This window comes from Elaeis guineensis, chromosome 13 (genome assembly GCF_000442705.2).
Source record: "Elaeis guineensis isolate ETL-2024a chromosome 13, EG11, whole genome shotgun sequence".
Classification (NCBI taxonomy): domain Eukaryota; kingdom Viridiplantae; phylum Streptophyta; class Magnoliopsida; order Arecales; family Arecaceae; genus Elaeis; species Elaeis guineensis.
The window spans coordinates 12,426,237-12,452,173 of record NC_026005.2 but is presented as its reverse complement, the minus strand read 5'-3'; the positions used below and the strand labels follow the sequence as shown (position 1 = coordinate 12,452,173).

The 25,937-nt window shown below is 38.7% G+C and overlaps 2 protein-coding genes across 2 annotated transcripts; both read left to right on the top strand.

Annotated features, from left to right (window-relative positions):
- Positions 1 to 1,823: 1,823 nt before the first annotated feature.
- On the top strand, positions 1,824 to 8,539 carry LOC105056757 (ABC transporter B family member 19). Its single transcript, XM_073247825.1, has 9 exons — positions 1,824 to 2,930; positions 3,036 to 3,090; positions 3,184 to 3,359; positions 4,091 to 4,255; positions 4,336 to 4,631; positions 4,748 to 5,064; positions 5,147 to 5,370; positions 5,523 to 7,457; positions 7,624 to 8,539. Exons 1-9 carry the CDS (start codon positions 1,881 to 1,883, stop codon positions 7,969 to 7,971), a joined length of 4,566 nt encoding a protein of 1,521 aa, XP_073103926.1. The 5' UTR covers positions 1,824 to 1,880; the 3' UTR covers positions 7,972 to 8,539.
- A 903-nt stretch (positions 8,540 to 9,442) lies between these two features.
- Positions 9,443 to 15,048, top strand: LOC105056691 (uncharacterized). The gene is made up of 5 exons (XM_010938987.3): positions 9,443 to 9,581; positions 10,945 to 11,624; positions 11,930 to 12,241; positions 12,764 to 12,855; positions 14,098 to 15,048. Exons 2-5 carry the CDS (start codon positions 10,977 to 10,979, stop codon positions 14,699 to 14,701), a joined length of 1,656 nt encoding a protein of 551 aa, XP_010937289.1. The 5' UTR covers positions 9,443 to 9,581; positions 10,945 to 10,976; the 3' UTR covers positions 14,702 to 15,048.
- Positions 15,049 to 25,937: the final 10,889 nt, after the last annotated feature.

Below are 25,937 nucleotides of genomic sequence, written 5' to 3'. Positions count from 1 at the left end.
TAAAATAATTTTGATCTATCATTTGATAAATAAATCATTTTATCTATATAAATTAATAAATTAAGTAAATTTATTATTTTAGTTGTATATATTAATTTTTTTGTATTAGAATAAGGAAAGAATTAACAAACCAAGAGAGGTATATTTATTTTCTAGATAAAATAATTTTGATCTATCATTTCATAAAAAGATTATTTTATCTATATAAATTAATAAATTAAGTAAATTCATTATTTTAGTTGTATATATTAATTTTTCTCTATTAGAATAAAAAAGAATTAATAAACTAAGAGAACTGTATTTTAGCTTAGATTTTTTACGTGTATACCTTTCCAAATATTCAAATTTATGTAAATATCTTCATAAAATTGCTATTCATATATATATATATATATATATATATATATATATATATCTTTATAAATTTTTTATTTGCAGAACTATCTATAAGGATATTTTAGTCATTTTAATTTTAAACTGTTAATTTTCAATGGTGTTAATTGATATGAGTACATATACAGAAAATAATATTTTATGAGGGCATACATGTATATATCAATTTTAAAAGAATATTTATATAAATTTGAATGTTTGGAAGGGTATATATGTAAAAAATCCTATGAAAAAACATATGAACAATAGAAACAGCTTTGCATCTTGTAACTCATTGATGCCTCTCTTTTTTTTTGTTGCAAATTGCAATATAATTTGTTGATGTCATCTGAAAATATTGAAGACTTGGAGTGATGTTCACCATGTCATTTATAATTAAAAAAATTATCTATAGGTCCCTCATTGGATTTGAAATTATTTTTAAGTCTCCAAACTTTTCAAATAGAATAAAAAGTCTCTAGACTGATCTGAAATTATTTTTAGATCTCTGTCGTCATCTGCTGCTGTTTAACTCTATATTAAATGATCAAACTGCCCTTGGATGGTTCTGATCATACAAGTCTATGTTTAGATTATACAGATTTATACTCAAATTATACAGGTTTATGTTCAGGTTATATAGGTACTGTGTAATCTGAACATAAACCTGTATAAGTTGAGCATAAATCTGTGTAATCTGAATATGGACCTATGTAATTAATTATCAAAATTATATAACCAGAACCATTCAAGGATAGTTTGGTCATTTACATGGAGTTAAACAGCAGCAGATGATGGCAAGGATCTAAAAATAATTTTAGGTCAATCCAAAGACTTTTTATTCCATCCGAAAAGTTCAGAAATTTAAAAATAATTTTGGATCCAATGAGGGACGTATAAATAATTTTTCCTTTATAATTCACTCCAAAACAGAGCTGACTTGCTTCGGAGACGGCATGGCAGTTCGGTTAGGTTGGTTTTAGACTTTGAAATTATCATAATGCCTCTAGGAAAGAACATGGTAATTGGTATTATCTAGTGAACTCTATCCTAAAACTGGTTAATACTCCTTTCTTGTAATGCACCAAAAAAAAAAAAAATGCTCTTCTTTCTTGTAGCTGTACGAATCTGTCTGGTCTTGAAATCGGGCCGGCTCAGGCTAAATGGACGGATTTCCTTGATGCTACTTAACTAATCCTGAGATAACAACAATGGTGCAGAACTAAAAAGAAAACGGTGTTGCAATGTCAAACTTCTGACCTTTTCCCAGCATCCACCCTCTCCCTCTCTCTCGCATTCTACCACAAACGCATCCATACAAACAAAAGAAAACGTTGCAACCAAAGCTCTTAAACACTCAAACCCACTACTCTCACCCTTGGCTTCCGAAATCAACAAACCCTTTTTATCAGCTTGCACCACATGGCATATGCTTTGTTTCTCCTCGGTCTTGTCATTAGCTAAATTCCTCTCTTCCCTCCCCTTTCCTCTACCCCTTTACCTCAGCTATGGAGGACTTCTCCTTCACCGTCGACACCTCCTACTCCCGCGGCCGTTCCCCTCTCCACGGCCCCCACACCACCCCTGCCATTTCCACCTCCCGCAGCCCCGGCCCACGGCGGAGGTCTCGTCGCCGCCCCGCCGCCGATGACACATCATGGGAAACCTCTGTGTCATGGCAGTTCGAGCCCACCGGGTGGCGCCAGCCCGGTGGTTTCGGCGCCGCCGTCAGCCCATGGACCCCACCATCCACCACCAACCGATCTAACCGCAGCCCTGCCATGTTCGGCCGGTCGGCGAAGGATTACTACCTCTCAAGAACCTCCAACCCACTCTACGAGCATTCACGTCGAGGCAGTAGGCTTGAGCTCCGTAGCCATGTCTCACGCGCTCATCGCCGGCGGTCTCGGGACTTCAGCGGGCCCAACCATGATGCTAGCACGTCTTCCATATTCACAGACTTGGGAGTCTTTCAAGGTCGAAGAGGCCGAGCCAGCTCCATCGACACCTCCTTGGCTAGCCGGGATGAGCTTGGCATGGCCGATTACGGCGTTCCAGAGCTCATCGCTCCCCGAAATAGCCCGCACTCTCCAAGGATTGATCATACCTTGGACCATCATCATCATGATCATACCTTGGACCATCATCATCATGATCATGTGCATGACATATCCTTCTCTCATGATTACAATACTGATCATCACTACGTAACCCCGAGTAAGAGCCATGATCGTGATGTAAGTTTGAGTCATGGAGATCATAGACAAGGGCATCATGTGTATAATATGCATGATGATGATGATGGTGGTGCATATGGTGATGACGATGATGATGAGGAGGAGGACGAGGATGTCAGGGTTACTCCTCCTGTGGGTCTATTTAGCTTGTTCAAATATTCGACAACGTGGGACTTGGCTCTTATTTTCTTAGGCTGCATAGGAGCTTTGATCAATGGAGGATCCCTTCCTTGGTACTCTTATTTGTTTGGAGATTTTGTTAACAAGATTGCATTGGAGTCCGTAAATGACAAGGCCCAGATGATGAAGGACGTCCAGAGGGTATATCAAATACTGCACAATTGTTATCTAACCAGTATATTAATTTTAACTATCAAACTTTTCATGTTGATCAAGTTTTCTATTTTGTCATTTGATGTGTTGTAGATTTGTCTTTATATGGGTGCACTTGCAGCAGTAGTGGTGATTGGAGCATATATGGGTAAGGGAGAGAGAGAATGGAAGAAAGATGATAGCTAGATTGGTTATGAAGTATGCCTGGTTTTGATAAATTGAGTTTATATATGGAGTGCAGAGATCACTTGTTGGAGAATGGTGGGGGAAAGCTCAGCGCAAAGGATTCGAAGAGAGTACCTAAGAGCGGTACTTAGGCAGGATATTGGATTCTTTGATACCGAGGTTAGCACCGGAGATGTGATGCATGGGATATCCAGTGATGTTGCACAGATCCAGGAAGTTATTGGGGAGAAGGTGTGTCTTTTTATCCTTAATTTCCCCTCCTTTTTTCCTGATATTACAAAAGGCCAACATTTTTAATTCCACTTTTTGTGCCAACGTACCATATATTCTTTTTTTATTATCACATGGATGAGCGAAAGTTTGAAGACCTAGTACAAAAGGTCTATTCTTGGTTATGGTTTATGAGGTAAAAAGTGATTTATAATTTGGATTTTTGTTATGTAATGGACTAATAGGGAAGGGCATTTGCAATCGTTATGATGATGAGAACATATTGCGATTATAATAAAGGCATTTGAATAATAAAGCTTTGACCTCCGAGAGGTATTGGTTTTGTTAGGATTCTTTGCCCATTGGTAGGCCGGCTGAACATATTTCCAAAGCAGCCTCCAAGGGAGATGAACTGAATTTGGATATCTTCATGGCTTTGTGAATATATATGATTTTGTCTAACCTTGGAATCTACCAATTAAATAAATAAAGAACTCACTTTAAAAAATTAGCCTTGGAGGTTGTTAACTTCGATGACATAATTAATTAATTTGAGGAATTCCAGACCTACATGCATGTGGCATGATTGACAAGCCTCACCAGAAGCTCTGAATCCTGGCATACTTGATTCTTTCATTCTATACATTTTTTTTCTCTTCATCTCTTGGGCAACCAAATTTATCCTTAACACTGCCAAAATTACTAACCAAACTATGTTTCCTTTCGTTGTTCGCATAACCATTCGGATCTAGATGGCACATTTTGTCCATCACATTTTCACCTTCATCTGTGGCTACTTGGTGGGCTTCATTAAGGCATGGAAAGTGGCCTTGGTGGTTTTCTCTGTGACACCATTGATGATGTTCTGTGGCATTGCTTACAAGGCAGTCTATGTTGGCCTCACTGCAAAGGAAGAGGTTAGATACGATAAGATGTCCACAAATTTGTCCATAACCAAATGCCTACCATGTCTTGCTAATGCTGTTCTGGCAAATAGGCTTCATATCGAAAAGCCACCAACGTAGCTCAACAAGCTATTAGCTCGATCAGGACGGTGCTGTCATTCGTGATGGAGGATCAAATGGCCAAGAAGTACACCGAGTGGCTCGAGAAGGCGGCGCCAATTGGGATGAAGATTGGGTTTGCAAAGGGAGCTGGCATGGGTGTGATTTATTTAGTTACCTACTCACAATGGGCTCTAGCCTTCTGGTATGGGTCTTTACTGGTTGCCAAGGGTGAGATCACAGGAGGAGCAGCCATTGCTTGCTTCTTTGCTGTCAATGTTGGTGGAAGGTAACACCTTAATTTATCTCTCTCTCTCTCTGTTGCCTTAAACTTTAATACATCCTCTGGTGTAGAACCATATCATACTTGGATTATGTGATACATTTTTTTTTTTTTTTCTACAGGGGATTAGCTTTGTCACTGTCATATTTTGCACAGTTTGCACCAGGCACCGTGGCAGCAGGCAGGGTGTTTGAGATCATCGACAGGGTTCCTGAGATCGATCCCTATGGCTCTGATGGACGGACACTCTCATCTGTTAGGGGCCGGATTGAGCTCAAAGGAATCACATTTGCGTACCCTTCTCGCCCTCAGGCACCGATCCTTCAGGACCTCAACCTCACCATCCCTGCATCCAAGACTCTAGCCCTAGTTGGAGCCAGTGGAGGTGGCAAATCCACCATTTTTGCTCTCATAGAGAGGTTCTATGATCCAGACCAAGGTTAGGAAGCTCAATGCTAACATACCAGCCCATGATAAGATCGTACACCTTAGCCTGACATGATTATTTTATGTACGGGCAGGATCAATCTGCTTGGATGGTCATGATATAAGGACTCTTAGGCTGAAGTGGCTCAGGGAGCAGATTGGGCTGGTGGGCCAAGAGCCCATGCTCTTTCCAACCTCCATAATTGAGAATGTGATGATGGGCAAGGTGAATGCCACCAGGAAGGAAGCCCTTGCTGCATGTGTGGCTGCCAATGTTCACACCTTCATCTCCGGCCTCCCGGAGGGCTATAACACTCAGGTGAAGCCATATACTCCTCCAATTTATGAACATATGCATCGACAACTATGCATGGACATGTATTTATGTATGCATGCATGTATTATGCATAATTGCTATAGCCTAATTTGACATCATGATCACAATTCTACTATTTGGTGTTCTTCGGCTAGGTTGGTGACCGTGGAACCCAACTCTCTGGTGGTCAGAAGCAAAGAATTGCACTGGCCCGGGTAATGATGAGGAATCCCCGGATTCTCCTCCTTGATGAGCCAACAAGTGCATTGGACCCTGAATCTGAGGCTGTTGTCCAACAGGCCATCGACCGCATTTCTGTTGGCCGGACCACCGTTATCATCGCCCACCGCCTAGCTACGGTCCGGAATGCCGACACCATTGTTGTTTTGGATCATGGATCTATTGTTGAATCCGGCCGCCACCGAGACCTCATGGACGGGGCTGGGGTTTATGCCAGCCTAGTGAACCTTGCCACATGCAACAACGTCATGAACAACAACAACATCAATGGTCATGATCCTTGGCCCAATTGGCCCAACCCACAGCACAAGGCCCATCACACCAGCTTCGTTGACCAGTCAGAGCATGGCCTCTCAAGATCAAAGTACGTGAAATCCATGCAACTGGTAGAAGAAGAAGAGGAGGGAAAAATAGAGAAACAATATCCAACCAAACAATACACCACTTCTGAGCTGTGGGGCTTTCAGAGACCGGAGTTTCCGCTTCTTGTCGTTGGGTTTCTTTTGGGTATAAATGCTGGTGCTATCCTCTCCATCTTCCCACTACTTCTAGGCCTGGCACTCCAATTGTACTTCGACGACGACAACACCAACATGAAGAGAGATGTGGGCTACTTGGCACTAGGCCTGGTGGGACTGGGCGTGGGCTCTATTGTCTCCATGACTGGCCAGCAGGGCTTCTGTGGGTGGGCTGGAACCCGGCTCACTGTCAGGGTCTGCAACCTCCTTTTCCGGTCTATCCTCCGGCAGGAGCCCGCTTGGTTCGACTTCGAGGAGAACTCGGCGGGTGCACTGATCTCAAGGCTCTCAGCAGACTGCACTGCCTTCCGATCCATGCTCGGCGACCGTTACTCGGTGCTCTTAATGGGCCTCGGCTCGGCAGCCGTTGGGCTCGGCATATCTTTCATCCTCAGTTGGAGGCTAACACTTGTTGCTATGGCCATGACTCCATTTACCCTAGGTGCTAGCTACTTGAGCCTGCTTATTAATGTAGGGCCCAAATTAGACAACAGTGCATTCGCACGTGCTAGCACTATTGCGGCCGGTGCCGTGTCGAACATTCGAACAGTGATGACATTCTCAGCCCAAGAGAAGATCGTGTCGTCATTTGACCGGGCCCTGTCTGAGCCCACTAGAAAGTCTATGAGACGGACACAGATCATGGGCCTTGGGCTTGGGCTCTCCCAGGGAGCGATGTACGCTGCATACACCTTGACCCTCTTCGTCGGTGCATACCTGATCAAGAAGGAACTTGCGAACTTTGGCGCCGTGTACAAGATATTCATGATACTGGTCCTGAGCTCATTCTCTGTGGGCCAGCTGGCGGGTCTGGCCCCTGACACCTCTGGGGCACCGATGGCAATTGATAGGGTGTTCTCAATTTTGAAACGTACTCCATCGATCAATGTTGATCGACGGAATGGGAGGGTGATTAAGGGGGGAAAGTTGCTCGATGTGGAGCTGAAGAGGGTGACGTTTGCATACCCATCGAGGCCCGACATGATGGTGCTGAGGGACTTCTCTATCAAGGTGAAGGCGGGGAGCACGGTGGCGATTGTTGGCGGCAGCGGAAGCGGTAAGTCGACGGTGATATGGATGGTGCAGCGGTTCTATGATCCTGACGTCGGAAGAGTTATGGTGGGTGGGGTGGATGTGAGGGAGATGGACGTGAAGTGGCTGAGGACAGAGTGTGCCTTAGTGGGCCAGGAGCCGGCCCTATTTGGAGGGACGATCAGAGAGAATATTGGGTTCGGTAGCCCAAAAGCTTCATGGGCTGAGATCGAGGAGGCGGCAGCGGATGCCCATATCCACAAGTTCATAAGTGGCCTGCCCCAAGGATATGAAACTCAGGTAACTAAGAGGCCTTCTCTCCTCCCAATTTATACTCACCTTGGATTTAATTTGGTTACGCTTTATCCCAAGGGAAAAAACAGAAAAAAGAAAAACTTTAATTTAGCTATTTATGTGACACACCTTCATCATATGATTTCCTGAATTGGAGTAAGATGTGGAACAGGTAGGGGAGAGTGGCGTCCAGCTATCGGGTGGTCAGAAGCAGAGGATCGCGATCGCACGTGCCATGCTCAAGCGATCGAGGATTCTATTGTTGGACGAGGCAACCAGTGCATTGGACGTAGAATCTGAAAGGTACGTCCAAGAGGCCCTGAAGAAGCTCTCGAAGCATGCTACGACGATCGTCGTAGCACATAGACTTGCAACAATTAGAGAGGCACACAATATCGCTGTGGTTCGGGATGGTAAAGTTGCCGAGTTTGGAAGCCATGATGCATTATTGGCGAACCATCTTGATGGGGTGTACGCTGCGATGGTTCGAGCAGAGATGGAGGCTCAAGCACTCTCCTAAGAAATCCTAAGACTTTGTTCGGTTGTTCTGTTGTTTTGTTTCTCATACTCATAAACCTGCTTCAGAGTTTCCAAACGTGCCTCATGTCTGAACACTACGAGATGGCTCGGTGGGCTCCAAGAGCAACTAGCTTTGGATTCCCATAAATGGTTAGGAGGGGGATGTTGAAGGCATGATCATAATGTATCTTCTAAGGCAATCAATCAAGTGATATACAAGTATAATCATCATGGAGGGTTCACTTTTTTAAAGCACCAATTGATTCTGCCCCATTTTGCAAAAAAGCTATTTATGCCCCTAGTGGAAGCAGTGAGAGGACACTCACTCATGCAAGGAATTTCAAAGGGATCAAATGGAAAGCATTTGTCTTCATCATCATCATAGCTGTCTTCTTCTTTTATTTTGTTCTCCTTCCTCATGCAAAAGAAAGAGAATTGAGGCGAATGTTTAGGGAGTTTTGTGGGCAAGATAAAGAAGGTTTAACGAGAGAAGATTTTAAAAATGTCACATATTAGATATTGAAATATGATAGATCAACACCAAGTCAGTTGCTTGTTCAAACATAGGAGAGACATATCATGTTGCACCTTATGATAACGAGTTTCATTTTTTTCATCATTTGTTTTTTTTTATTTATTTTTTATGTTTTTAATTATCAAAGTACCCCCATTGAGCAAGTGATATATTGCAGATTGCATTAGCTTGGTATTAAAAAAAATTCCAAATAACATATATATATTTTTTGGTAGAAAAGTAACATATGTTCCAATAATACCAAATTGTGATAATTTGCTCAACCACCGCAAAATATGTTTAACCTATCATAAGCTAATCCACTTTGTACAAGACGCCAATCCAAGATGCTTGAACTAAATTGCACCACCTCATACCAGCATGAGCATGCACCATATTGGATCAAACATGTGGTCCTCTCAAATAGCAAAGAGAGCTACTAGTCTCCAAAAAAAAATGTCAAAAGTTAGGTGAGCAGTTGAACCAGACTAAACATCTGCACCTCAAATATAATAAAAGTCCATAAAGTCAAGGGTGGGTGATCAACTCAATCCAAGCCCAAAAGCCAAAAATCAAATCCTGCTAAGAGCACGCTGTCTCTCTTTTTCTTTTTTTTTTTGTGAATGGAGATTGTCTCATAATCCTAATGGGTCACATTGGATCCATGCCAACTCGACCCACCATCTCATGAGACTACGACTGCACGCCGGTTTCCGGTGTATAGATCCATCCAAAAGAGAACCACGGCTCCCCATTTCTCCTCTGATCGAAAGGGACGCCCCAACCTTTTAAATTCCAAAAATACCCTCCAGTCTCCATCATTAATCTCAGAGAACGGATTGTGTCTTTGCTGCACGTGTCCGCAGACCTTAGAATTCTATTTGAGGGTATGCTGGTGATTTTAATCAACTTTTTTTTTTTTTTTTTTTTTTTTGGACGACCGTTGGAGAGGAAAAGGGGACATTTTGGGAATTCTCGCTTGAAAGGCACAGGGGACCAGCGGCGCTTACCTTCCCTTGGCGGCCGAGCAAGAGAATAAGTGAGCTCAGAATTACCACAGCTCTCCCACATTCCTTGGCTTTGAGTTCTTCCGAAAGGTATGCTTTTTCTCTTTTTTTTTTTTTTTCCCATTTTTTGGTTCAAAAAAGATATGATTCTTAGTCAAAATATTCCACATTTCCTACAACTTTCATGAATTGTAGAAGTTAAGATGAGCATACCTTTCTTCCTTTTTTCTTGAATTTTTGATTGCTCATTGTCTTCGATATTGTGTTATGCTTACACAGAATAGGTTCCTAGTGGGAAACTTCTTTGGTGTATTTTAGTTAAAATGAGTCAGAATAGTTTCTTTTCTGCATTTTCCGGTTGCGCTTCTCTTTGGTGTCAAGGAGGTTAATAGTCACCAGAAATGAAGTCATTTCTCGGATCCATGATTTGTTCTTGGGTCTGTTTGAGATAATATGTTCGACGTTCTCTCTTTTGTTCCATTCTAGCTACTTCTATTGTATTCTCTTTTATCATTAAATGTTTCTGATCAGTAGGTCCCTACTTTGCCTTCAAGCCTATGAATGGTTTAAGGTTTATTTGAACTGAAGCATACCACTAGCTTATTTTATTTTAATTTTTTAAGTTTTAGCTCAACTGCTTCAGATGATATGATTGTCCCTTGCTCCTATGTCATCTTTCATTTTTTATATTGCAAGAAAGGAAATCCACTTTATTTTCAATATTATGAATGGTTCCAAGGTCTATCTTATGCATCTCTGGTTACTGAAGTATTTGTTGCTATGTAAACAAATTACTGATTTGTAGTCCTTTTTCATTCTTTAGTTTTTTTGTTTGGAACGAGGAGTGTTATACTCAAAAGATGAATAGTTTCCATACATTATCCTTCGAACATCAATGTTGCTTGTAGAAAGATCTTTCTTTACCTTCAGACCCATGAATGTCCTTAGGCTCATCAAAGCTCGAGCATCTGAAGCTGTAGATTACCTTTGAAAAAAAAAAAAAACTGCTTTTTGTGATGTGATAATATCTTTGCAAATTTCTCATCTTTTATAAGATATATCTATCAGCTCAAAAACTATAATGGATTCTGGTGCCAAATTTGAAATTTCATCTCAATCCATAGCATATTAATGCTTCGTATGTGGTTTGGCACCTCAACAAACACTCGACTCGAATGCAATATTAAAGTTCAATTAGATTCTCAAAATCTTGTATGGTCTTGTGATACTTTGTAAATTAGTATGCCTCCATTTTGCATGAGTCTGCCCGGAGGCTTGTTATTCTGTATACTTTTAGGTTCATGCCAACCTTTTGACCCAATATCCATGCATTTGGGGCACCTTTTAATCCATTTTTTCTGTGTTCCATTGCATAGCAAGCAACAATGATGTTCTTAGCCTTACCTTTATTATGACATACCACTAATATCATGTGCTTATTCAATTTGGTTAGACGTGGTCAAAAGGAAAAGGGAGCAGGGAAAAATGGCATCCCTTACCCCAGGAGTACTAATAAAGCTTCTCAAGAACATAAATTCTGATGTAAAAGTCTGCGGAGAATACCGGTCCATTCTTCTACAAGTGATCAGCATTGTGCCCGCTATAACTGGCTCAGAGTTGTGGCCAGACCATGGATTCTTCATCAAAGTTTCTGATTCTTCCCATTCCACTTATGTTTCTCTGTCAAAAGATGACAATGAGCTTATCTTGACAAACAAATTGCAACTTGGACAATTTATATATGTCGACAAAATAGAGGCTGGGACCCCAGTTCCTGCTCTTGTAGGTGTGCGGCCGGTGCCTGGGAGAAACCCCTGCATTGGGAATCCTAAGGATCTAATGCATATGATAGTACCTTCTGATATTCCACAAGCACAGGATAATGAAGCAAACACTTTCAAATCAAGTGACTTATCTGAGGGAGAGAAGGAAAGCCCAAAACGTAGAGTGGTTATTAAGGAGGAGAAGGTTGTTGTTGCTTCTCGATACATGCAGGGTATCTCAAGCACTAATATAAAGAGTGCTGGCTTGGATTCTAATGCTGCTGGCGATAAAGTTAATGGAAATGCAAGTGATGTTGAGCCACAGAAGAAGATTGTTTCTTCTAAAAGCAAGCAAGAGCTAAAATCTCAGGTATGCATGTGCTTGGTTGTTCAAAAGCACTGAAGTAGTATAGAGAGAACAGCTACCTTATTTGCCTCACAATAATATATCCATAACCAATAAGCTTTGTTGTTGGTGGTTTTATAAATCCTTCTGTTATAGTCAACCTTGATAAATATGTGATCCCAGTCACAACATCAAAGAATCTAATGTGAAACAGATAAGAATATGTTAGTACTTGTCTTTCAGCGTTAAAAAATATGGAACAATAGGTTTGATTATTGAAAATTGACTTTTAAGATGATCGATGATTATATTTGGTATTAGTATTACAGGCATGGCCTTCTACTACTACCTCTTGCAATCAGAATAACATAAAAGTGAAGCAAGAGCCTTCTGAGGGAAGTCAAAAGGAGTCCCCAACACTCCGCAATCAGAGCATTGCTGTAAAAGTGAAGCAAGAATATATGGAGGGCAATCAGAAAGAGGCTTCAACACCGACAAAGAACTCATCAACTAAAAATACTTCCATCGTAAAGCAGAGGACACCCTCCAACTTCCATTCTTCGTTGAACAATAGTAAAAGAAGACTTGTGGATAGCATACCTTGGGACTCTCTTCCTGCCAACCTAATTAAACCTGGGAAGGTATTTGACTTGTAAAATATTTCTTGTCCATGTCATATCATATAAGGTAGTTACAAATATTGTGAATTCAAAACATTGGCCTACATGGATTTGATCAAGACCGGTTGGCATGTTGCTCAGTTTTGTTATACATATATCCATAATATCTATCTATATATCTACACATCCATAAATATATGCACATGCAAAAACATACATAAATACAGACATGAATGTACATATGTGGGTATTAATGTATGTGCAGTCTTAATGACACACATAACACTAACTTTATAAGCAAGATTACTGAAAACCATGTAGCAACAATTTCCACCATCCTTTTTATATTTAAGTCCTGATCCTCTACATATTGAACTTGTTACACTGATCAAATGGCAGGCTGGTTCAAACATGTAGCCCTGTCTATCAAATGAATATTTTTCCATTAAAATCCCATTTGTTTTAATTTTACACAATGTCATTTAGTCTGCCTGAAAAGTTCTCCTTTCTTCTCTTTCACTCATTTCTTAAGTCTTTTAATAGGGAATTGTGAGAAGGAAAAATATAGCTTTTCTTGTAGCAGCCGAGGCTCAGAGAGAAGCAACTGCAGCTGCAGCTCTTGTCAAGGGCCTGAGGTGAGCATCTCTTTTATTAGGATATTTTTGATCCTTCACCATCTATAGAATTTATATTGGGATATGTTATCAAATCAGGTTTATGAACCAAATCACTTAGTATCTTTTATATTAGGATATAGTAGATTTTTATCCAAGCCTAAGGGCCTTCTTTTTAGGCTCCATCCTAGAAATTTCTATAGAACCATCAGAAAATGGCATTCTGTGTATATGATATTTAAAAAATGAAAATGCTAAAAATAGATGATATTTTTTGCCAATATGCTTCTTGGCTTCATTTAAGTAGATGAATGTAGAACATGTACTAAACTTTGTCGTCTTTGCTCTCTTCATAGAGGCTCAATCAAGGAATATAGAAATCTTGGAGGCTTTGTCCTCTTCTGCATGACATTAAGTTAAAAAGGGAGCCTCAGTGCACAAAGCTCTGGCTACTGCGTGGCCTATAAGAGTTAGATGTATGCAGCCTTATCCCATATACAGAGAGGCTGTTTCTATGTTTTAAACCTGTCCACCCATTTCACAATGAAGCAAACTTACTGTTGCATTAAGGCCCACACTCATTGCATGACATCAAGTTGTAAAACCAAATTTGTAGGTAATGCTTCCTTCATAATGCACTTATATAGATAGCTAGGAATCTTGACAGGCACTTCTGTTCTGAAAAGTTGCCTATGAAAATTTGAGGGAAGTATTCAATCCATTTAGTTCTTTTATTATAGTATGTTAATTTCCGGCACATCCACTATCTTTGCTCCACTTACTGATTTCAAATTTGTCCCTGTGGTAACATCATTCTTATCTACTTATGGAAATATTTCTTCTTATACACTGAAAATTGGCTTGAGGTGGCATGCTATATCCAGGATACCAGATGATGACACTTACAATATATGCATGAATAAGCTTCCCCTAAATAGCATCATTTACAAAACTCACAAACTTTTTTTCTTCTACAATTATTAATGCTCATAAACTATAAGACTTCTATTATGTATGTTGTTCCCAATGTCCAGAAAGTATGCATTTCTAGATATATGTCTTGAGTTATGCGAACTCCAGGGAAATTATTTACAAAATGGAATGAGGCTTGTATGCATCACTTGAGCATTTGATTTTACACATCTTCAGATCACATTAAGAGATAGATATTACCATATTTGAGCAGTGAGATTATGTGTCAAGAAGAAAGTAATGTGATTTTGTACTATCTTGATGTTGCTCTGATGATTATGATTTGTTCAGCATATTTGCTGATCTACGCAAGTCTGCTACCGAGGATAATCCCCATGTCTCTCTTACAAAGTTCTTTTCACTTCACCGGCTCATAGATCAACCAAACGTCGCCATTCAGAAAGATTACTCCTTTCAGATCCATAAAGAAGCACCTTCAGATAAAGCAAAGTTGAGCAGAAAAAATTCACTACCTAACAGTAGAAATGTTATAAATCCTCCAAAGTTTTCAGAGGAATCTTATGGAAATGAAAAACTAGAGTGGGCAAGAGGGGATGGTTTCAAAGAGATACAAGAAGTCAGGGCTACTCTCAGGAAGGAAACACAATCATGGTTTTTGAATTTCTTGGAAGGTGCCTTGGATACTGGATTCCATGCAGAGTCCAGAGTAAAGAAGGGCACAAAAGACCGTGCTGCAGTCCACTCAAAGGAATCAGATGAGCGAATTGCAGTCACACTGTCACAGTTAAAGGATGCAAATGATTGGCTGGAGCAGCTCAGCAGTGAGGTGGGCACTGAAGCGGAGACTATTGATCGGTTGAAGCAAAAGATCTATGCTTGCTTGCTTGGCCATGTGGAATCAGCTGCATCAGCTCTTGAAAGCCGAAGCAATTGATAATTTGTTTGAATCATGCAGGCAAGATGATCGCTTTTAGCCATTGAAACTACTAGCCTGCAAATTCCACAATGGACTGCTTTCATATTTGTACGTTGTACATATTCTTCGGTGATCATGCAGGCCTAAAATGCTATTGTCTGTATATTCCAATAGAAGAGTGTATCAGAAACTCTGTTTTCTCACTCAGAAAACTTAAGGCCTTTTTTGGGCTCCTCAGAAGGAAGATGGTACTATTTATGTATTTCAATTATTCTTGTAAAGTTATTCTTTCTTCATGTTCCAAAAAGTTTGTGTAATTGTTATTTTATCTATTCCTACTATGTTGATGAGTCTCCTCTTTGGAACTGAAAATTCATTGAAATTGATAAAATTTCCTGGAAAACAAAAATAGGCTCGCATATATATGCATATATGTGTGTGTGTGTACATGCATACGTATATATACAGATATACATGTAGATGTATATATATGTGTATGCATAGCCATGCTAAAGGCACCATATGTTCCATCACAACAACACCTCATCGACATGTGAAACAACCTTAAAAATCCACCACCTCCTCTGCCCAAAGAAGAGAAAACGAGGCCTTGCAAGACTCCCATATTCGTCCCAATGGCCAGCAAACTCTCTCTCCAAACACTTGCTCCCCTTCCTCTAAGCTCCAGTCTCCAACAAGAACCCAATCATACGGCCTTAAGCTCTCCACCCCTACCACCCCGTCCATACCATCTTCCACTTTCCCTCCAAGGACACCCATTTGTGCTAAGGTACACGCTCTCTTCTTTACACATATCACATTATTTTCTACCTCCAAGTGCTTTGTTTTGTGCTATCAGGAAAACTTTTCCCACCTAACGCCTGGGCATTTCCTTTATTGGATGCATAGACTTAAAATTAGTTCGTTTCAAGCACCTGGACATTAGGGAGCAATAGAATAGAGTACATAACTAAATTTTAAACTTGGGTTATGTAACATTATTTTGTTTCTTTTCATTCTTCTGTTCTAAGTGCTAGAGCTAATAGTTCTGAAGGGTTTGAATGAATGCTTGTAGGTGTCCAAAGGTGATGTGCCCACTTCCTTTTAACTTCAAAGATCAGGATGGAAGGCAAATTCTTTGTGCACCACGGGCAAATCTGACAAAGAGCGCACCATCTTGTCCGATTGATCCACATAGTTATTTTTTTTCAATATATATTTAATGCCTGCAGATTGATTTTTTCGTTTAAAAAATTTATATAATGAAAATACTTTTATTCTTTGGTAAAATTATGACATCCTATATCCATATTATGATATTCTGCATTCATCATAATTTTTATTCATAAGATGTCATAATATAATGTAGGATGTCATAATGTGCACAGAATGTCATAATTTTTTCAAAGAATAGGAACATTTTCGTCATTCAAAATTTTCAAACGAAAAAGCTGATCTACAGGCATTACATATGCGTTGGAAAATGATTGGACAAAAATATCCCTTCTATATTATAATATCCTGGGCGACATCCTGGACTATAATATGCCATAGGATGTCATAATTTTTTCAAAGGACTGAAATATTTTTGTCATATCAAATTTTTAAATAAAAAAATCGATCTGCAGACATTAAATACATGTTGGAAAACGATGACTACATGAATCAATCAGATAAAAAGGTACGCTCCATGTCGGATTTTTTACACCATCTGTAGCGCACAAAGAATTTCTCCAGGATGGAAATAATATGGCTCTCTCCAAGCCAAGTCCAAGTCCATGATGGACGTCTAACCTCAGCCGGGGAATTATACTTGGCCCAAACCCAGTCCAAGTCCGACTTCTCCTTCTTCTTCTTATGTGTATGTGTCTTTAGCCTATGAATGACTACGTATGTGTGAGTGTTTTCTCTTCAAAGATTCATGTAATCTTGTTAGCACTAAATAATGCCAATCTAATTAATCTAGGGAGGATGACATTGAATTGGTAATGATCATTTTAAGCATGTTTCTTTAGGCTTTGTGCCTTCGGAGACTCCTATGAAAATTTTAGGAGCTGAGGTGGTAGGAATCAGAGGTCTGGCCAGCTTGCACAAACCACCAACGAGACTGCCGTAAGTTGCAGTGTCTGCAAGCAATCTTTAATCAAGATGCTATAGCTGAAGACATCACATTCACAAACCTTGCAAAGTTAACATTGAAACAATTTTGATACGTAGTCTATCTGGCCTCTCTCCAATAGTGTATTGTTAGTGATGTATCAGGCTCCACACATCTCTATGAACCATGTCTTCAGCCACATTTGCTGCTTTCGAAATCATCCCTTCTTTACAATGTGTATCAACTAATATGTTGAAGGTTTGTACATATGAAGCAACATACCTACATTTCTTTTAACAGTTTCATAGCTTCTTTCCATTGACCTGAAATGCGCAAACCTCGAATTAAGGAGTTGCAACTGACTATCCTCATCAAAAAAAAAAAAAAAAAAAAGAAAGAAAGAAAAGAAATGGAAAATAGAAAAAAGAGCTGTATGAGACTATGTCTAGAAGAATTCCTTTAATTTCAGACAAGAAACCAAGAGCCTCGGTTGGTAGCGTACATATCCATGCAGAGACTGTCAATTACCGTGTTGTATTTGACAATTACTGTGTTGTATTCGACAAACTTAGGTTTACGACTTCCTTCCGCTTCCTTCTAAGCAAACCAATAGCCTTAGAAGTTGTCCCTGTTTTGCACAATCCATGAATTATGGCTGCATAAGTAACAGTGTTAGGTCGACACACTCTGTTTGCCATTTCTCTCAGCAAATGTACATCTTTCATGATTTTACCCTCAACTCAAAACACCTGGAACGGAGTGTTAAATGTCATGGTGACCAGTTCATAACCAAAGTTTCAAAATTTTTCCTGATATAGAGGCACCAAGATCCACTTGATTCAAATGACAAAAACAACCGAACACAAGGGTAGGAGTACGAACATTAGGCATGTCTCCTACCAAAATTCACATGTGCAGAATTTGATCAAACAAACCTAGGGCATTATCAAGGATATTGAACCCACCACATCTACATATTTTTCCCGCATACTTCAATAATTAGGTTCGGTTCCTTACATCATTAATATAGTATAAGAAATCTGAAAGTGACACTATAAGAAATTTAATTTTTAACGACAAAATTTTAGCAATAAAATTTATTTCATCACAAATAATTAAGCTTTTACAATGAAATTTAAATTTCGTCTCCAAAAATCAGATATTTGTGATGAAAAAAATTTTATTACAAAAAGTTATATATTTTGCAACGAAAATTTTGTTTTTGTTGCTAGAAGTTGATCTTTAGCGATGAAATTTTTTTTCGTTGCAAAAAATAAATTTTTTTACGATGAAATATTTTTTTCGTAGCAAAAAAATATTTTTCTATGACGAAAATTTTTTTTGTCGCTAACAAAATTATATTGTTTGCGACGAAATTGATATTTCGTTGCAAAAAATAAGAGTTTTTTGGATCAATTTTATTTATATTTAACGACTAAACTATTTCATCGTTAAATTTTATTTTGTTGAAAAAATTTGAATATTTTGCGATGAAATTTTAATTTTCATTGCTAGAAATTGATCTTTAGCGACGAAACTTTTTTCATCGTAAAAAATTTTTTTTTTGGTGACGAAAAAATTTTTCATTGCTAAATTTTTTTTTTGCAATGAAAATAATTGCATCGCGAAAAATTTGATTTTGTGCGATGAAATATTTGTTTCGTTGCAAAAAACTTGATTTTTATGATAAATTTTTTATATTTGCGATGAACTTAAATTTTCGTTGTAAAAAATTAATCATTTGCGACGAAAAAATTTTTGTTGCAAAAAATATATTTTTTTTGACAAAATATTTACTTTTCGCAATGAATTGATTTCGTCGCTAAATATTTTTTAATTTAAAAAAAAAAAAGTACTTTGAAATTAGGCAAAAATTTGCCCCAATTCAAAATAAACCTCTTGTTCTCTCCTTTGCCCACGCCGCCGCGGTCGTCAAAGATCTTTCTCCCTCCCCGGTCTCCGACGACAGTCCTCCCTCTCCGGTCACCAGTCATCCTTCCCGGTAAGTGCTCTCCCTCCCCGCCACCATCCTCTCTCTCCCTCCCGGCCACCATCCTCTCTCTCTCTCTGCCACCGTCGAGTCCTCCCTCCCCGCCATCGTTGCCGCTCGAGCCCGCCCCCCATCGCCGATCGAGCCCACCCCCCAGCGCACCATCTCCCTCCCGTCTTGCACCCTCTCCTCCGCACACCGTCCTATTTCTTTCTCTCCCTCTCGGTCTCCACTGTGTCACCGTCGATTGAGTCCTCCCTCCTCGCCACCATCGCCGGTCGAGGCCTCCCTCCCCCATGGGCGGTGGAAAGCATCACTCCTCCGCCGCCTCCACCTCCGGGAAGAAGAGTAGGCCCTCTCCCAGTCCCCCCTTCACCGCAAAGGACCTCACGCCTGTCCTCTCCCTCCTCGCCTCCGCCGTCTCCCTCTCTCTCCACTTCCTCTCCGACTCCGACCTCCTCCTCCTCCCCTCCCAAACCCTATCCCTTGAATCCTCCCTCTTCTCCGCCTCCTTCTCCCTCTCTCGCCTCCTCTCCCTCCTTCCCTCCAGTTCCCTCCAATCCCTTGAAACCCTAACCCTAGAGCCCTCTCCTTCATCTTCTTCCTCCTCTTCTGCCCCTCTTCCGCCTCGCCCATGCTGCCCCCTTCCGCGGCGTCGCCCGCCACTTCGACCTCCCGTCCCCCGCCGTCACCTGCCGCACGTTCTACCTGGTCTGCAAGGCTGTCGCCACCACCGGTCGACCCCTCCCTCCCCTATCTCCCTCTCTCATTTTCTTTCTCAGCCTCCCTCCCTTACTTTCTTTGTCACTCTCCCTTACCTAGCTTGTCTGGTTTCGTAGGGCCGCCACCGCCGGGCCGCCACCACCATCGTCGATTGCCGTCACGTCACTGCATAGCTGTCGGATTCACGAAAGAGTTGAAGGTGAGAATAATTTTTTTAAATTTATATATTTTTTAATTTTTATTCTTTTTTTTCAATTAATTTTAGCCATTAGAAGTAATTATTTGTTATTTTAGTAATTAGATATAATGTTAGATATAATTATTTGTTTGATTTAATTAATTTTAATCATGATTTAAAAATATTTTAAAAATAAAAATAATTATAATAATAATATATTAATTGTAGCATAACAAATTTATAAGCCTTAGAATTTTTGTTCGAGGATAGCGTGCATAAAGTAATATTTTTTTTATGAAAAAAAATATTGGTGCTTTATACACTATTCTCAAATTGTCCTCGTGGACAGTTTGGGCACGTGAATGAATTTAATATTGCAACATATGTGCTTTTACATCGCAGAGTTTTGTCGGTATTTTCGATCATATTCTCTGGATACATAGCACAACTTTAATGCTTGTGTATCTGGAGAAATATGTGCATACGCACAATGAAAAGTCGAAGGTACAGATATTTCAAGATCATTCGATTGGCACAGAGGCTAGTATCGTCGCAAATGAGATCAGTTTGTATATGTGGAATCATTTTCCATAGACTGCTGAAAGTTTCAAGCATGTAGCTCCTCGATACCGTGATGCTCTAGTCTCTCACATCAAGATAAGAATTAAATTTGGATGTCTTGCATATCATTACATGATCTATATTATTTTTGATTATATAAATAAATTTTTTATTATATAAATAATTTAATGTATTTGTTTTTTGGTATGATGACTGTGTAGGATAATATCGACTTCGAGGATTGCACCGACGAAGAAGTGACAGCATGTATTCTCAAAATGGCTGCAAATAGATACAGAGATTGGCAATGTAGGCTTCATAAATACTGTAATGAGCTGCAGGCGAAGGAGATTGATCCTATGACTCAGTCATATAGAAATTGGGCTGGGTCTAGTGATGATTGACGGTGGTTATGTGAGCATTTTGGAAGTGAGGCATTTCAGGTATGTCTAGTGTTTCAAGTTATTTTAATTTTGTTATGTCCTTTATTGGTTATAATTGTATATATTTTGTAGTAACGATCGGAGGCGAATAAGGTGAATAGGAGTAAGATTGATTCTATTCACACGCAAGGAAATGCCTCTTTTGCACAGGGAATGAAACTACATTTGCAATCATACTTTGTAACTTCTTATTAAATATTTATATTATTTTGATATCTTTTTTTTATTTGAATAGGGACTATCCGGAGTCGACGCTTATGCTAAATTCTATCAAAACAACAGTGGCGAGTTCGTGATTGAGGAGGCGAGACAGCGTCATATAAGTATCATTATTCTACATTTTGAATACTTTTAAAGAGTTTGAAAAAAATTTACGATTTTATTTGGTTTATTGTGAAGAAAAAAATGTTACAATTGAGAGAGCAGACGATGACGGAGGTTGGATCTAACGGTGATACTGGATCGTAGCAGGTTTGTTTGATGACAGATGATACGATTTTGGATACCGTCCTCGGGTGGCAGCTAGGATCTGGTCATAGCATGCGGTCCAAAAAATCATGCAGTTCGTCATCTGGCCGGTCTGATGATGCATCGGTGCCAGAGACAGTTAGAACATCCATGAGCATGATGCAAGATCAGATTAGTTACTGGATGAATCGTAGTCAGATGCTCGAGAGGATAGTAGCTGCGATGGCGGGACGGCTCGATATTGATACTTCTGAGTTAACACCTCTACAGTCACATGACGCCGCCTCTGCACCACCATCGCGACACATATCGGGTCAGAGATCGACGTTTGGAGAAGGAAACGAGGCCAATGAGTCAGATTATACCTAGTTTGTAGTTTTTTTAAATTTAAAATGGTGTATGGACTTATATTTTTGTATATGACAACGGTGGTTATGAAACTTTTTGTTACTTGGAATTGATATTTTGAATTAGAATATTTCTATTGTGTTAATATATTGTTATGTAAAATATGTTTGATCTGAGAATTTATATTTGAGTAGATTTTTTTGATAAAAAAAATAAAAATTAAATTTTTTATTCAAAATTTAATTTAGCGTATTTCATCATAAAAAAAAATTTGTGAACCCAAAAAAATAAAATTTTTATTATACATTGCGACGAAATTTTTTATTTCATTGCTAATTTTGCGATGAAAAAATAATTTCATCGCTAAAAATTTTAATTTTTTGCGATGAAATTTTTATTTCATCGTAATTATTGTGACAAAATTTTTATTTCTTTGCCATTATCGTGATGAAATTTTAATTTCGTCGCAATTATAGCAACGAACATTTTATTTCGTCGCAATTATCGCGATGAAATTTTTGCGACAAATTATTTTTGCGACGAATTTTGTCGCCATGTTTTATGACGAATTTATTTTTTATCGCAAAAAATTACGACGAAAGAAAAGTTTCGTCGCAAAAGATAAGAGGATATTTTTTTTTAATCACTATATTTAGCGATGAAATTATTTTCGTCGCTAATATTTGTGATGTAATTCAATTTTCATCGTTAAGATAAAAAAAATTAAAAAATAAAAAATTATTTTTTACGATGAAATTATTTTTCGTTGCAATTTTAGCGACGAAAATTTAAGCTCTTACAACAAAATTTTTTCGTCGCTAATACAGCGAATACTTCGTCGTCTAGGTTTACTATTTTTTGCGACGAAATAAAATTATTTCATCGCTAAGGTTTTTTGCTACGAAGCTTTCTCTATAAATTTTTAGCGACGATATATTTTATCGTAAATATTTTTAGCGATGAAAATATGATTTTTAGCGATGAAAAAATTTCATCATAAGAAATTAAATTTCTTGTAGTGTGAAGGCAGACCTTTTTCATAAGAATACCAATCGGATCACTATATATAAGTATGCAAGAAAAAAATGGGACAAATTACATATTATTGAAAGACAGAAAGCACTATTATCAATGAGCAGAGCAATTATTGGTTAGATCAAATCCATTGCTAAGATGGTGGATCAATCCAACTGCGAAGCAACACATGCAGAGAGAAAAAGAGCATAATACACAAGCATTTGTATGTGTTGCTTTGCAATTGCACTAGTGGATCTAGTCCAACTAAAAATTAGTCCCACGGATGGTACTTTAATTCCATCATCATATATGCCAACCATCCTCAAAATCATCCCGACCAAAATTGGTGCTGCCCCTTGATTAATCTTCCTTTTTATCTACACATTCCTGCTTCTGGGGCTCTTGAAACAAGAGGAGGGTTACCCACTTCGTGCCAAAATACAATTTTATTGCTTTGCCGATGGTAGCCTTGAAAAGTCCATATATTGAACTAGCACATCTGTGAATCAATTATTTATTAAACCTTCCAAATATACACAAATCCATATCTGAATAGAACATCTCCCAATTCCAACTTACGATTTCATTAATGAGATAATCTTGTGCCTTCTTTGTAAGCAAGAAACATGCCGAAAGAAAAGAGAGAGAGAGAGACCAAAACAAGGATGAGGAAGCCAGCACCAATTAACTCAACTAAGTACTGTACAAACATGTTAGAATTATGAATGTGTCCATATAGCTAGCTTCCTATTCACTGTAACTACAACCTCTATGCACTGTAGCTACCAAAACCCGGGGTCGTGCGCTCGGAACCGGTCATGCAGCGCACGCATGGACTGCTGGTGAGCCAAACGTAATCTCGTCCGTTCTTTTTCCATGGCTCAATATCAGATGGATCTGAGAGAGAAGCATACGTACAAGGCCCATTCAGAAGAAGCAAGCAAGCAAGAAAGGAAGGTACGTAGAGATGGAGGGTGGCAGGGTGAGTTTGCTCCTGTTGGCGGCCATGGTGCTTGTGGCCACCTTTCCTCCATCCGCCTCCGCCGCCTGCTCGAAGGAACTCCGCAACTCTGATGCCACTGGGGTTACCAACATCAGGACTCCCCTCTCAAGGGTGATGCTCGAAGGTGGAGTCGGAGCTATGGATTCATCTCCTGCTTGATACTTCTAATGCAACCGTTACTTAAATTTTATTATTAATTAATAAAAGAAGTTAATTTGTCTAGTGGAAGCTAGCATCCCTTCTCCCTTCACCCTTCTCCCTTCTCCCTTCTCCCATCTCCTTTATAGTTGGTTAGAACTATTCTGCCATTTGGGCTTTGGCCCATTCAATAAAAAGTCACCATATAATCTGTGCCATGATTAACGGTGAATTTTTTTTCCACTCAAAAGTTTAGACCATGGTTGGATAATAGTGAATCTTTTTCCATTCAAAAGCTCAATGACAACTTTTGCTGGATTTTTTAATCACAATAGATGATGTAGTGACTTCTTATTGGAGCATCCAAAATCCAGACGATAGAACAGTTCTAACCATTAATTTCTCCTTTCAGAATAAATAGCCTTTCCTTACCTCTTTATCGGTTCCAAGATTGCATGATGATAGTCATCAATTGAATCCAAAACTTACCCACCCAACCAACAATCTGGCAAGTCTTCCAGTGACCTTCTCATGCATGTCTTCAAATGTTTGGAGGGCACCTTACAGTTTCACCCCGATATATATATATATATATATATATATATATATATATATATATATATATATATATATATATATATATATATATATATATAGGGTGGAAAAAATGTAAAAAAATGAAGAAGCAATATCTAGTTACGTCTTTTCATTTCCTTTTTCCATTTTTGGAGTGAGAACTACCAAATATTAATTGACAAATCCCCTAACACTTTTAAGGTAATCGTAAGTCACTTGATTTGGCATGATAGCCAACCCAAATCAAGTGACGTGTTGCAGTTGGGCCTTAAGAAGTTTCCCTATAAACGTTGGCGTGGGCCAGCTCGGGTTGGAGGTATCAACGGGCTGACCCATAGACCTCATTTATATTGTTCCATATTGGATCTTTAAGTTGGGCTTCATCGAAATATTAAATGTACTTTATCCCAATCTCTAAGTAAGGAATTGTTTCATATCAAACCAACAAATTATTAAACTAACACCAGACTTTCATTTATATCATTAAGTTGGTCTTCAACTTTTAAAAGAGACAATGTATTTAACCAATGAGGAGATAAAATTGTAATATCCCTAATTTTATGCATCTTTTGACCACCCATCAGAGCTTTTGTTCAGTCACTGCTGCTCACCTCTTTATTCTCCAGTATTATAGCCCTAAACATCCTTGCCTACAAGGTTGTAAGGGCCTGGTGACAAAGTAATTGTTAGATACTTGTCACGCTTCCGACTCGAGATTGTGAATCGAGAATCATGGCAACCACCGCATACTCATAGAAAATTCTTCCCATAAACATGCAAGACATCTTATCATACTATCCTAAAATAACAGCGGAATAATTAGTCAATAATTTAGATCCAAAACATAATGATTTAAATTTTTTCTTTAATATTTTAATAAATTCAATAATGATTCATAAGCCTTACATCAAATTCAATAAGACTTTCAACCTAAAATAAAAGTATGGAGATTCTGCTTCTGATCACTCTTCCATTCATATTTTGTATCATCTTAATTCCTCAACATCTGTAAAAACAGTAAAATAAGAAGTAATGAGCTAGACAGCCCAGTAAACAATGATCACTTTCAACAGATTTCATCAGGCATTAAAGTAAATAATTATTTATAGAAAATAAGCATATAGAGTTCATCAATTTGAAATCAATTTCGATTATGCAATATAGTTCATGTCAAATTTATTTTTTTTTCAAAATTCGAGTTTCTTTCGAGATTTCAATTTCTTTCATTCTTAAACTTTTTCGTCAACCATGAGCTATGACCACATTTTTTCTATGGCAGGATCATAACACCGCGTATCTTCTTGCGGTGAGCTGCGAATCATCTGACAGCAAAATCCTTCGAAACCGCTAGTCTCTCTGACGGTTTGTCGCTGATCTCTCTGACGACATGTCGCTGGTCTCGCTGGCGACATAAACCCTCAGGACAAATCAATTGCCAACGTATATGCTCTCATTGGCGGGATCCTTTACATAGTCAGATTATCAATTCATATTGTTCTTATATAAGAATTCTTCATAAATCATGTTTCATAATCTAATTTCAATAAAAAAATATATAATCATGTAGTATCAAAATCAATCAATATAATGCATCATGAAATCAATATGTTCAATGATGCTTCATCATTACATTTTGAATAAGATATTTTTTATAATAAAATATCATTCATCCAATTCATGCATCGTTTTATAATTTATGTCAGAAAAATAT